Source organism: Panicum hallii, chromosome 2, assembly GCF_002211085.1.
Source record: "Panicum hallii strain FIL2 chromosome 2, PHallii_v3.1, whole genome shotgun sequence".
Classification (NCBI taxonomy): domain Eukaryota; kingdom Viridiplantae; phylum Streptophyta; class Magnoliopsida; order Poales; family Poaceae; genus Panicum; species Panicum hallii.
In genome coordinates, this window is record NC_038043.1 from 51,139,972 (window position 1) to 51,152,780 (window position 12,809).

The 12,809-nt window shown below is 43.3% G+C and overlaps 1 protein-coding gene across 2 annotated transcripts; it reads left to right on the forward strand.

Moving 5' to 3' along the window:
• The first annotated feature begins 253 nt into the window (after nucleotides 1-253).
• Nucleotides 254-10,500, forward strand: LOC112882025 (ABC transporter G family member 43-like). Of its 2 annotated transcripts, XM_025946981.1 has the most exons (20): nucleotides 254-633; nucleotides 738-858; nucleotides 1,848-1,930; nucleotides 2,463-2,547; nucleotides 2,642-2,932; nucleotides 3,177-3,267; nucleotides 4,071-4,971; nucleotides 5,232-5,392; nucleotides 5,626-5,729; nucleotides 5,926-6,091; nucleotides 6,171-6,257; nucleotides 6,568-6,674; nucleotides 6,947-7,279; nucleotides 7,806-8,096; nucleotides 8,182-8,265; nucleotides 8,670-8,803; nucleotides 8,911-9,138; nucleotides 9,283-9,454; nucleotides 9,718-9,972; nucleotides 10,072-10,500. In XM_025946981.1, exons 1-20 carry the CDS (start codon nucleotides 254-256, stop codon nucleotides 10,339-10,341), a joined length of 4,344 nt encoding a protein of 1,447 aa, XP_025802766.1. In that variant the 3' UTR covers nucleotides 10,342-10,500. The 2 variants fall into 2 exon arrangements, with proteins under 2 accessions (XP_025802766.1, XP_025802767.1); XM_025946982.1 differs by lacking the exons at nucleotides 254-633; nucleotides 738-858; nucleotides 2,463-2,547 and having other exon boundaries at nucleotides 1,889-1,930.
• The last annotated feature ends 2,309 nt before the right edge of the window (nucleotides 10,501-12,809 follow it).

The following is a 12,809-nucleotide window of genomic DNA, read 5'->3' on the forward strand; positions in this document are numbered from 1 at the left end:
CCAGCTCTCCACCATCGCGTGCTCTCCTGTCTCGTTAGCTAATCGTTCGATCGCCACTATATATATTATACGTATACATCGTCCACTCCTCGTGCCAGTCTGCCAGAGTAAGCAAGCGCGCCGCGCTCTCAGCCTAGGCGGCGCCGTGTCACCGTCGCGGTCGCGGCCGGCCGGCGCATCCCATCCGGTCGCCCAGCACTCGGATGCCCGGCCCTCTTCTTCGCTGATCCTTGCGCCCAACGAGCGGGGAGCGATGGCGGGCGAGATCGGGCCGTCGGGGAGCCGGCGGAGCTGGCTGTCCGCGGCGTCCATCTCGCGGTCGCTGCGCGGCGACCCGGACGACCCGTTCCGGCGGTCCGCGGCGAGCCGCGACGGCGGGGGCGACGACGACGAGGAGAACCTGCGGTGGGCGGCGCTGGAGAAGCTGCCCACGTACGACCGCATGCGGCGGGGCATCATCCGCAGGGCGCTGGAGGAGCAGGGCGGCGGCACGGCGAAGCTGCTGGCCGCCGACGAGGTGGACCTCGCGAACCTGGACCCGCGCGAGGGGCGGGAGCTCATGGAGCGCGTGTTCAGGGCCGTCGAGGACGACAACGAGCGCCTGCTACGCCGATTCAGGGACCGACTCGACCTGTACGTGATGAGCAGCCGTTCTTCTAGCTAGCCTTTCAACACTGTACGAAGCATTTGCCATTTGGAACCTACAGCTAATAATGGTAGCTCGATCGTCGTGGCAGGGTTGGCATCGAGCTCCCCCAGATCGAGGTGCGCTACGAGCACCTGTCGGTCGAGGCGGACGTGTACGTCGGCGCGCGCGCGCTGCCCACGCTGCTCAACTCCGCCATCAACCTCGTCGAGGTACGTACGGCCGGCCAGCTGCTATAGCTTCGATCCGACGTGGACGGTGTGGTCAGGGTACGTCTTGCGGCAGCCGGATGGCATGGCAGGACCCTTGGCAATTCCTTGGCAGACGCACGTCCATGGACAAGCAGCTAGCTAGCCAGATTCGTCGCTTGCCTTCCGGTTCCGGCCGCCGTGGAATTCCGGTGGTGCACGCACTCACGAGTTTGATTAGTTTATCACACTCCGCTTGACCTGTGGCCACGTGGAGATGCCACACGAGCTAGCTCATGGACTTCCAACCAATTGGATTGCTACTGTGCCTGATTACAAAAAATATAATTATATATTTATTTTTGACAATAAATTTATGTCATCTTAGTTTCAACTTTTTTTTGAGGGGGATATTAGTTTCAACTGCACGTGGGAAACACGAAGCCAAGATGGGCCTTTTCAGCGAGGCCTAAAGCTCATCCAACGACCCTCCCTCCCTCCGTCCTCATGCCCAACAAGCAGAGCCCAAGCCTTGTTAGTCCAGAAGCCTGGCCAGCCAGGCCGGCCCAGGCTCAGGGTGAACTTTTCTTTTCATTCTCCCATGCGCCACTTTCTCCACCTCCCAACGGACAGCCCCACACGGCAGCCACTGTTCTTGCCGCGCGCTCGAGGCGCCACCGTACCCGCCAGGCCATGGCGATGGGATCCTCCGCCGACCACCGGCGACCGCCATCTCCGGGGGCCGCGGGGATGCGGCAGTCTCGGCTGGCCCCGCCCCGGTACCCCCCTTCCCCGCTCGGCTCGTTCTGCAATAATCCACCTCGCCTACGCTCACGCGCCGTTCCGTTGGGCTCACTCACCTCACCCGTGACCCGCCCTTGCCCTCGTGCCTCATTTTGTCCCATGCTCTCATCGAGCTCTGATTTCGGATGCTAGCCTGGTTAATACCAGATTCCTGTTACGCGTTAGCTGGCCGTTGCTGAAATTCGGGTGTCTTTGATGGTTTATCGCAGGGAGTCATCAGCCGGTTCGGTTCGTCGAACAAGAGGACGATTAAGATACTCAACGATGTCAGCGGCATCATCAAGCCATCGAGGTACGTTACAGATCCTTGTAAGTTGGTCGCGCTAGTAGCCTTCTAAAGTAACTACTGCTAGTTTTGATTGATAGATATATGAATGCCAATTGCCAAAAAAAAATCATAAATATGGTTCTAGCATGCATACTGGATCAAATAAATGCCAACCTTTTGCCATCACGAGCCCCAGGTTTTCAGTGATCGATGATCTATATGGCTTTTGCAGCTACAGCTGGTTTCGGTTAATTTATACTCAATTTTGTTATGGTTTCAGCTTAACTTGAAAGGGCATGGGGCTTTTTCTCCCTAGCTGACCTGAACTTCAGGCATTCTTGTTCTCAGTAGAAGAGTTGGTGCATAGAGTACTGCTTATTCAGGTTTTCAGTAAACAAAATCAGCTCTGTTTTATTTGTAAACAAACCTACTACGAGTATATCTGGAGTGATTTCTTTTAGTAGCCATCAAATTGGTTATTTTACTATTTCTGACAAAAAGTAGGACATCACTGCTGCTTGTTTCAACTTTTTTTTATATTAAACTACTATGTCAGGATGACACTTCTTCTGGGGCCTCCATCATCTGGGAAAAGCACACTTATGCGAGCACTAACTGGGAAGCCTGCTACGAATCTCAAGGTTGCATATTTATTCATGTAGTATGCTGTAGTTTCTTCTGATTATGCGTGCATAGCATACGCCACATGCCCACATCACTTATTTGCTGCTACAGGTGTCTGGGAAAATCACTTACTGTGGCCATGAGTTTTCGGAGTTCTATCCTGAGAGGACTAGTGCATATGTCAGTCAGTATGATCTGCACAATGGAGAAATGACTGTAAGAGAGACGATGGACTTCTCCAGAAGATGTCTAGGCATTGGTGCCAGATATGATATGCTGTCAGAATTGGCTAGACGGGAACGAAATGCTGGCATTAAGCCTGACCCTGAGATTGATGCTTTCATGAAGGCAACTGCTGTCGAAGGAAAGGAGACCAACATTATGACAGATATTACTCTCAAGGTGAGTTCCGATATTTTTCTGCAAGTTAAAAGAACATAGTTTTAAGTCTTCTTCTGGATTCAACTTGAATATTTGTTTCGCTTACTACTCTTTTAGGAGAAAGTCTTGCGAAAAATATGTTTTTCTTTATTTAGCCCATTTTTTGTAACAGGACGTAGACATGTCAATATGATAATTATACATAAATTGAATCGATAGTTTCCCACTATTTATCTCTGCTGATTGAGTTCATAAATCACTGCAGGTTCTCGGGCTTGACATTTGTGCTGATATTATTGTTGGTGATGAGATGAAAAGAGGCATTTCTGGTGGGCAAAAGAAACGTGTGACAACTGGTAAGGCTGCATCATGTCAATTTATTATTAGAAAATGATTTGTAATTTCTCCATGAAACTCTAAAACTAGTCACTACATGTTTAATCATAATCACCACAACCGTGGAATAGAGGGTTCTCCATGACTTGCCCATTACTGTCAGTAATTTTCTAATATTACAGATTTTCAGGGTACCATGTTATTGTTCTTTTCTCCAATGGTAGAGCTAGGCTTTTGCCATCTGGAATCTAGTTACAGACACAGAACCCTATGGAGTCTACTTCTCGCAAGTTTTACTTGATTGATAGCCTAATCACTATGCTTAAGCTTAACTAAGAAGTTTGACTAAACCTATGCTATCGGTGGACGTGATGAGACTGTCACTACCTTCCTCTATTATTTACTGATAAATAAGATTGTTTGTATGTTATATTGAGTGTTGGACCAAGGATAAAGGCCCCCACCCCTCCCACTATAACACCTGGGTTTTATGGTCGGGTTGGCTAGGTGGGACGTTCTAACTTGGTACCAGAGCCGAGGTCCTGGGTTCGATCCCTCCCGGCCACGCATTTCCGCTGCGCGATTTCCCCTGCGTCTCTTGTGTGCTGAGACCTGCTGCGGGCTACGCCGGGCAACCTGCTGCGGGCTACGCCGGGCTCGCACGCCGTAGGGGGAATGTTGGACCAAGGATAAAGGCCCCCACCCCTCCCACTATAACACCTGGGTTTTATGGTCGGGTTGGCTAGGTGGGACGTTCTAACTTTGAGCATAAGAAATCCTGGTGTTAGCTTTCTTTTGACTTTAATAATTGCTGTGTTTATAGGTGAGATGTTGACTGGACCTGCAAAGGCTTTGTTCATGGATGAAATATCTACTGGGCTTGATAGTTCAAGCACATTTCAGATTGTCAAATACATTAGACAGATGGTTCATGTGATGAATAATACGGTGATGATCTCCCTTCTCCAGCCACCACCTGAGACCTACAATCTATTTGATGACATCATTTTACTATCAGAAGGTTATGTAGTCTACCATGGGCCACGGGAAAATATCCTTGAATTCTTTGAGAGTGCTGGTTTCCAGTGCCCGGAACGGAAAGGAGTGGCAGACTTCCTTCAAGAGGTGACTTCCAGGAAAGATCAACAGCAGTATTGGTGCCACGACCAGGAACATTATCGTTATGTGTCAGTCCCAGAGTTTGTGCAACATTTTAAGACATTCCATGTTGGCCAGAAGCTCCAGAAAGAGTTGCAAGTTCCTTATGACAAGTCTAAAACACATCCTGCTGCTTTGACTACCAGGAAGTATGGGTTATCTAGCTGGGAGTCTCTCAAGGCAGTCTTATCCAGAGAATGGTTGCTGATGAAGCGCAACTCCTTCCTCTACATATTCAAGTTTGTTCAATTGTTTATGCTGGCACTTATAACTATGACAGTGTTTTTCAGAACAAAGATGCCCAGTGGGAAGTTTTCTGATAACGGCAAATTTAATGGTGCTTTGGCTTCTTCTTTGATCACAATCATGTTCATTGGAATTACTGAGATGAACTTGACCATAAAAAAGCTACCAGTTTTCTATAAACAGAGAGACTACTTGTTCTTTCCAGCATGGACATATGGACTTGCAACCATAATCTTAAAGATTCCTTTTTCATTCCTGGATTCATTTATGTGGACAAGTGTTACATATTATGTTATGGGTTTCGCACCTGCTGCTGGAAGGTAGCTGTGCTTCTTTTCTGTTCCCACAGTTTTACACTTGTATATAAGAGTTCCAGCACAATAATAAATCATTTTACTCCAAAGCAAGCTGGTGTAGGCTAGAGATGAAACCTAACACGAGCCGCCAAAATAAAATAAAATAAAATAAAGAGTAAAAAAAAGCAAAGAAGAGGTAATAATAATAGTAATAATAGTAGTCCGCATAACGAAATTTCATATCAGTTTTTCATTTGACATGTTCCTCTGTGTACTGATTTCAGGTTCTTCAGCCAGTTTCTAGCTTACTTTTTAACACACCAGATGGCTGTGGCCATGTTTCGGTTGCTAGGCGCAATATTGAAGACAATGGTTGTGGCTAATACATTTGGCATGTTTTCGCTACTTATTGTTTTCTTGTTCGGAGGGTTTCTCATCCCCAGACGTAAGTTTGTCTTCTTCTCAAAAAAAAAAAATCAATGTGGAGAATGAACTTTACTCCATATGACTGATAGTTAACTGCAGTTATTGTTTGCCATAAACAAAGTGCTTTCCTTGAAGAGTGATTGAAACCTTTTTTTTTCATTGAGATTTCTTCCATATAGTCCCAGAATATTGTACTGTGAACCGTGAAGTGCTACTATTTCTTACTGTGCCTCTTGATACTTATTTGTACAGAGGATATTAAACCATGGTGGATTTGGGGCTACTGGATATCTCCCATGATGTACAGTAATAATGCTATATCTACCAATGAATTCCTTGCCACCAGATGGGCTAGTGTAAGTTTCTGTGTACACAAAAAAAAATCTTTTTTTTCTTCTACTTGGTGTTCTCCAAGATAAATATTTTATACATAGATATCATGCCAAGTTGTCAGTAATTTGAAGAAAACAAATCATATATCTATGTTTTTTTACCTTATATTAGTTGCTAGGTTGTTGATATATCTTGAACTAATATAGCATTTAACTGCAGCCCAATACTGATGCGAACATTGATGCACCAACAATAGGGAAGGCTATTCTGAAATTTAAAGGCTACTTTGGTGGTCAATGGGGGTACTGGCTTTCCATTGGTGCCATGATAGGATTTATTATTCTTTTCAACATTCTCTTCCTCTGCGCTCTTACATTCTTGAGCCGTAAGCTTCTTTCTTTTTTCTGGAATTGTTGCTAGTTTGATGCCTAAGGTGAAGCACTTATGAACTATATCTTCTATAGCTGGTGGAAGTTCAAATGCTGTAGTTTCTGATGATGAAGACAAAAAGAAGTCAACAGATCAAGAACAAATGCACCAGATTCCCCATGGTAAGAGAGCAGCAATACACTCTTGTGTGTTTTCGATCCTTACTACTTCTTCCTAGCTTTCTCTCGATATAGCCCATTTGGATTGGAATTTACAAGGAGTTGAGTAAAAGAAGCATCCACTCTTGATGTTTTGTTCTGTGTGAAATTCCTATGAGAATGCTACATCCAAAGAGGCCCAAATAATGAACGACTTTATTCTAACAACTCTCACTAGGACCTGCAAGCATCATAATTCACAATGCATGCCTTTCGTTTCTATTCATATTTTTAATGTATCTATCTACACCTACCGTACCTACCGTCATGTCAGGCACAAACGAAGCAGCAAACAGGAGAACCCAGACAGGAATGGTCTTGCCCTTCCAGCCACTTTCACTTTCTTTCAACCACATGAACTACTACGTTGATATGCCTGCTGTAAGTTGATCTTCTAAATGACGTTCCATGTTTTGACATAACTAGATCTGGAAAAGGATGAAGCAAATCATAGTTGGATCAGACCAGATCAGGAAAAGTTGATGAAACACATCATAGTTGGAGCTGAAACTTTACCAATGATAAATCTTTTCTTCTGTTGCCTGGTGCCTCTGAGTTATTGATAATAATCTTTTGAACTAAGCTAGTACCTTTACTACTTAAATCAGTAAACACAATTTGTATATTAACCCATAATGCAAAATGCTTTGTAGGCAATGAAAGAACAAGGCTTCACCGAAAGCCGCCTTCAATTGCTATCTGATATTAGTGGCGCATTCAGACCAGGTGTTCTGACTGCACTAGTTGGTGTCAGTGGAGCTGGAAAGACCACTCTAATGGATGTATTGGCTGGAAGAAAGACAAGTGGGACTATTGAGGGAGATATAAGGCTTTCTGGTTACCCTAAGAAACAGGAAACTTTTGCTCGCATCAGTGGCTATTGTGAACAAACTGATATCCATTCACCAAATGTTACTGTATACGAATCACTCATTTATTCTGCTTGGTTGCGTCTTTCTTCAGAAGTTGATGAGAACGCTAGAAAGGTATGCACTTTTTTCATGTATTCTATGTGCATATGTCTAGATGCTGCTAGAGAAAATAGAATCGTAGTGATTGTAGCTTTTTAGTATCAGTACTAAGTATTGCCCATTAACTGACAGCACGCTCTCAATCCAAAGTTATATTTTGTGTCAAAAAAGTTGTGTACTAACTGGCACTAAAAATAGTTGATACATAATAAACCAACCCTGACATCGGATACATCCTTTCAAGATAGTTTGAAGTCAGGTATACCTGAGTCTAGAATGGCTTAATCATTTGGTGCTTGTTATGCTGATATACCAATAGAATTACATTTTATGGAGCATCATGAGTCTATATTGTTATTTTCATTTTGTATGTACTTCAATATTACATATTAGTTACTACACAGTTGTGCTTGTATTTCTTGGTTTTATTTGAATTTGTAAAAGGCCCTGCCCCGCAGCCATGGCACTAAAGAAAAGGTCAAGAACTTCCATATCTTTGGAGTTGAAAGCATTAGTTCTGATAAAATTAATTTCAATGTAGATGTTTGTGGAGGAAGTGATGTCACTTGTTGAGCTTGATGTATTGCGTGATGCTCTGGTTGGTCTCCCTGGTGTTAGTGGGTTATCAACTGAACAAAGGAAGAGACTGACGATTGCTGTAGAACTAGTGGCAAACCCATCAATTATATTCATGGACGAGCCAACTTCTGGCCTTGATGCTAGAGCTGCAGCAATTGTCATGCGTACTGTGAGAAATACAGTTAACACTGGGCGAACTGTGGTTTGTACAATCCATCAGCCCAGCATTGATATCTTCGAGGCTTTTGACGAGGTTCTTACATTACTCATACTTTTAAGCTCTAATACCATCTTTTGAACTCTTCAAGAACATACTGAAAAATGGTTATGTCTTTCAGCTTCTATTGCTGAAGAGAGGAGGGCGTGTCATATATGCTGGCCAGCTTGGTGTTCAATCTCGCATACTTGTCGAATATTTCGAGGTGAATTGTATTTTATGTTTTTTTTAGTTTGGGCTAACCAAGTTCAAAGAATCCATATTGTTAATCAGCTAACAGATCAATAGAGTACTTTAGGCAAATGCAATTCTACTAGGTAGGTTCAGAAAATAAGAGAAATATGCTTGAGTTATATGGAAAAATGTTGTGATTAATCGCATGGAACTCTGCATTTTGGTTAGGAATTGCAACATTTCATGTACAAAACTAACTTCAAATCCTGAAAAATATATTGACAATTGGAGGCAAATAATGTTGCATACCAATTCAGGAATTAACTAGTAGTAGAATTACTTAGTTGCATATGATATACCATTGTGTATAGAGGTGACTTTATCTTGAGGTGAAACTAAAGAAGGGTACTTTTAATCTATAACATTCTCCTGCAGGCAATTCCTGGTGTTCCAAAAATTACAGAAGGATACAATCCAGCAACTTGGATGCTGGAAGTCAGCTCTCCTCTAGCTGAGGCTCGCATGAATGTCGATTTTGCTGAAATTTATGCAAATTCTGCTCTTTACCGGTAAATATATGTGCTATGTTATTATTGCAGCCGTTTTTTGTTTGGTATATGTGCTAATTATTTGCAGAAATGTTCTTCTTCTTACATTTTATAATGAATATGTTCAGGAGCAATCAAGAACTTATTAAGGAGTTGAGCATTCCACCACCAGGCTACCAGGATCTCTCATTTCCTTCTAAATATGCCCAGAATTTCCTAAATCAATGTATGGCAAATACATGGAAGCAATTCCAATCATATTGGAAGAATCCACCCTACAATGCCATGCGCTATCTTATGACACTTCTCTATAGTATTGTGTTCGGTACAGTCTTTTGGCGCAAGGGAAAGAATGTGTATGATCCTACTCTATCTTACGATGTTTGCAAATACCATTCATTCTGCTCTAATCGTAGTCAGTTCATGGGATAGTGTTAGATTGATTAGCTTCCATGCTAAGTATACTTGGTTGATCTGGTTTTCCCCTTATATTTGTACAGAGGAACAGAGCAGGACCTGCTCAACCTTCTTGGAGCCACCTATGCTGCTGTTTTCTTCCTTGGAGCTGCAAATTTGCTCTCAGCTCTACCTGTTTTTTCTATCGAAAGGACAGTCTTCTACCGTGAAAAGGCTGCTGGGATGTTCTCTCCATTGTCCTATGCATTTGCGCTGGTAACTTCTAAATAACTACCTTATATTGTCATTTATTAACTGAAGTACGATGACCTGAACATGCATTAGTCTTGTCCAAACAGAATCACCTGTTCCCCTATGGTTCATGACCCAGAAAACTTTAAACAATCGAGCACATTCATTTTCCTTTTTGCCATCATAGATTACTAGTAGCAGCTATTTTTCCAGAGTTGTTTTTGAACCCTTTGCATACACAAATTGTCTACTGAATCTTCTCCTTTGAAACTGATTGATGTGTACAGACAGTCGTGGAGCTTGTCTACAACATTGCTCAGGGTATTCTTTATACTATCCCTATCTACGCAATGGTTGGCTATGACTGGAAAGCAGACAAGTTCTTCTACTTCCTGTTCTTTATCACCGCGTGCTTCCTTTACTTCACGGTGTTTGGTGCAATGCTGATTGCCTGCACTCCTTCCCAAATGCTCGCAAGTATTCTTGTCTCGTTCACTCTCACCAGCTGGAACATCTTCGCCGGATTCCTCATTCCTCGACCGGTAGGCACCTCTGTGAGCCTTGGCCTCCTCATGGACGCATGGTACCAGCCGGTGCCCTGAGCTGGCAATTCGATTTCTGAAACTATTTCGCTCTTGCAGGCGTTGCCTATCTGGTGGCGATGGTACTACTGGTGTAACCCGGTCGCCTGGACCATCTACGGTGTCATCACCTCGCAGTTTGGCGACATAGGCCGCGCGGTTAAGGTTCCTGGTGGTGCCGATAAAATAGTGAAGGAAGTTCTGAAAGAAACCCTGGGCATGAAGCACGACTTCCTCGGCTACGTCCTGCTGGCGCACTTCGGATACATCCTCTTGTTCCTCTTCCTATTCGCGTACGGCACCAAGGCCTTGAACTTCCAGAAACGGTAGAAGATTAGAGGGTGGCCAGCACTGGATGTGTATATAACCTGTAACTTACCTGATTACTCCTCTTTAAGAGTGTGTAAAGCTTGTACTCGTTACAAATGTATGCTTGCTGTATTGAGTTAGGTCCAAAGCTATATATAGAGAGAGAGAGTACAAGAGACATGAATAGTTTCAGATACTGTCAGCAAACTGAGGAAATAACTGATTCGCCATCAAAAAAAAAGAAAAAGAAAATAACTGATTCCTGACGACTGCAGCAACAGCAGGAGTCGACCTGCGATATGATTGACCAAAAGCAACTAAGCAAGTATCAGCAAAAAAGCCAGAGATATCAATGGTTCAATGTACAATAATAATTTATCCGCAAAAGCAGTGATGAATGCTCGATCAAGAACACCCAGCCGTGGTGCTCGAGCGAAGACCAACCGCCGTCCCAGGTCTCATAGATGTTCGTCCTGCCGCGGGTGGACCGGCACGCTTACTGTTCAGTTGCATTTATGCTTGAGACCGTGATCACACGTCCAAACTGTTCCTACGCTTTTCATGGTCAAAGCTGGATATGAAAAGACCACAACTACCAAGCACAAGCTATATATTGCTCCCTCCGGTCTATTTTTCTTCGCAAGTCGTTTTTTCTTACAACAGAGATGTATTTCGTTTATTAGAATAAGACTTTGACCAATGATTACTGTATCGAAATTTTATTTATGTGATACGAAAGTAGAATCATAATGAACTATTTTTTAATACAAATCTGGTGATAAATACCAACTTTGTGTCACAAAAGTTATATATTAGTAAAGTAATTATTGATCAAAGACTTGCACTGTCTTAACGAAACAAAAAAAGCCTTGCTACGATTTTTTTTTAATATAAAAGGAGCGAGTCCTTTCTCCATCAAGATGCAGTGCAATCACGCTTGCCACAGCTGACGCCAATTGAGTCACAGGAACTAGCTGGTCGCTCAAAGCCTGGCCTTCTAGAATTCCAGAAGCACGTGCTTTGAATCCTTCAAACCCCCGGCCGGGCCGGTAGCCGAGAGGTGCTCGTTCGTGGGTCGCCATGATTTCTACACTACCGTACCCGTGATTCCACTGATGATGACAGCAGCGCTTGATAGATAGCAGAGGAGCCTTCGTCTTCCCTTCAACTCGTCGCCACTCTCTTCTTCTTCAGCTCTTCTAGTAGATAGGTCATTCAGGTGTGGTTTCCTAGAAGCTAGCAGGCCCAGGTTATTTGGAGTATTAGCCGAATCAATTGCCGTAACAGACGGGGCGCAGCCAAAGGTTAAATGTCAGAATCTAGACTGCTTGCTGGGGCAAATTACCTGGCTCAGGAGTTCTTTAATTTCTAGGTCGGACCTTCTAGAATGGTATTAACACTACCACACGCATTAGGCCAGAAATCATTTTCAAGACTGGATAAAACAGATTCCTGGGACCGGAATTTGCAACCGGTGCTGCGAAATCGATGCTAGAACCAGCCATTGAAATCTCCTTGTTGAGATACATAGCACTTCAGGTATATTCAATTTTCTGAGACATGCTCTCCAAAACATTGGAGGGTTTTAATACTAACTTTCCTGGCTGCCATGTTTACCACGTCGGAAAAATTGTGTCCAGACTGTAGGTAAAGAGGAAAACTAGAGCAATTTTTTGGAGGATTCAATTTGTAGTAAAAAAAATTCCCATGAAAGCCTTTGCAACAAAGGATTGGATCGAAATTTCTATGGAATGAGCTCTTCCTTGGACATTTTGAAGAAAAATAAGCATGAGGTCCATCTCATGTTTTCTTTCCTTTGTGCCTTAGAGCATCCCCAACCCTCCATATAGGATAGTTTCCATAACATTAATTATACCATCATATAGAACTTTTAGGTTATGTGGCATCATAATAAATGAGAGAGAGATTGGAGAGAGGAATAAATTGGGTCTCATGCAAGACCTAGTGTCAACACGTAAACCAATACGCTAGATATACAACTGTACATTGGGTGAGGTAATGTCTTCGTAATAAATGGAGAACGAATATGTTAGGTGGAGAAAGAGAGAGTGATTTAATAGGAATCCACAACAAGACAACATGGGTTGTAGAGTGTAGTTTCTAAAAATAGTGTCTTGATGATGTGGCAGCATAGACACTATCCATAGGCACTATGGGTTGGGATTGCTGTTAGGATTCCTATCTTTTCCCTATGTAGTATCCAAAAAATACAAGTTTCCTACGTTTTGTATCTTCCTGTGTTCTATATTTTCGTAGGATTTCAGCTGTACATGTACTCCAATCCTGTGCTTTTCCCGTTCATATATATGCTTTAAGAATCAGGCATTCCAAAGAAGGTCTTAGTAAGGGCAGACAACCTTCAATCTGCAGCCATGTGTGGGCCGTGGGCGTGACTTGTAGTTTGCGTACGACTCGCCCCAAAACCTAAAAGATGTTAAATGTGCATTCTAATTGCCAAGTTACGTTGT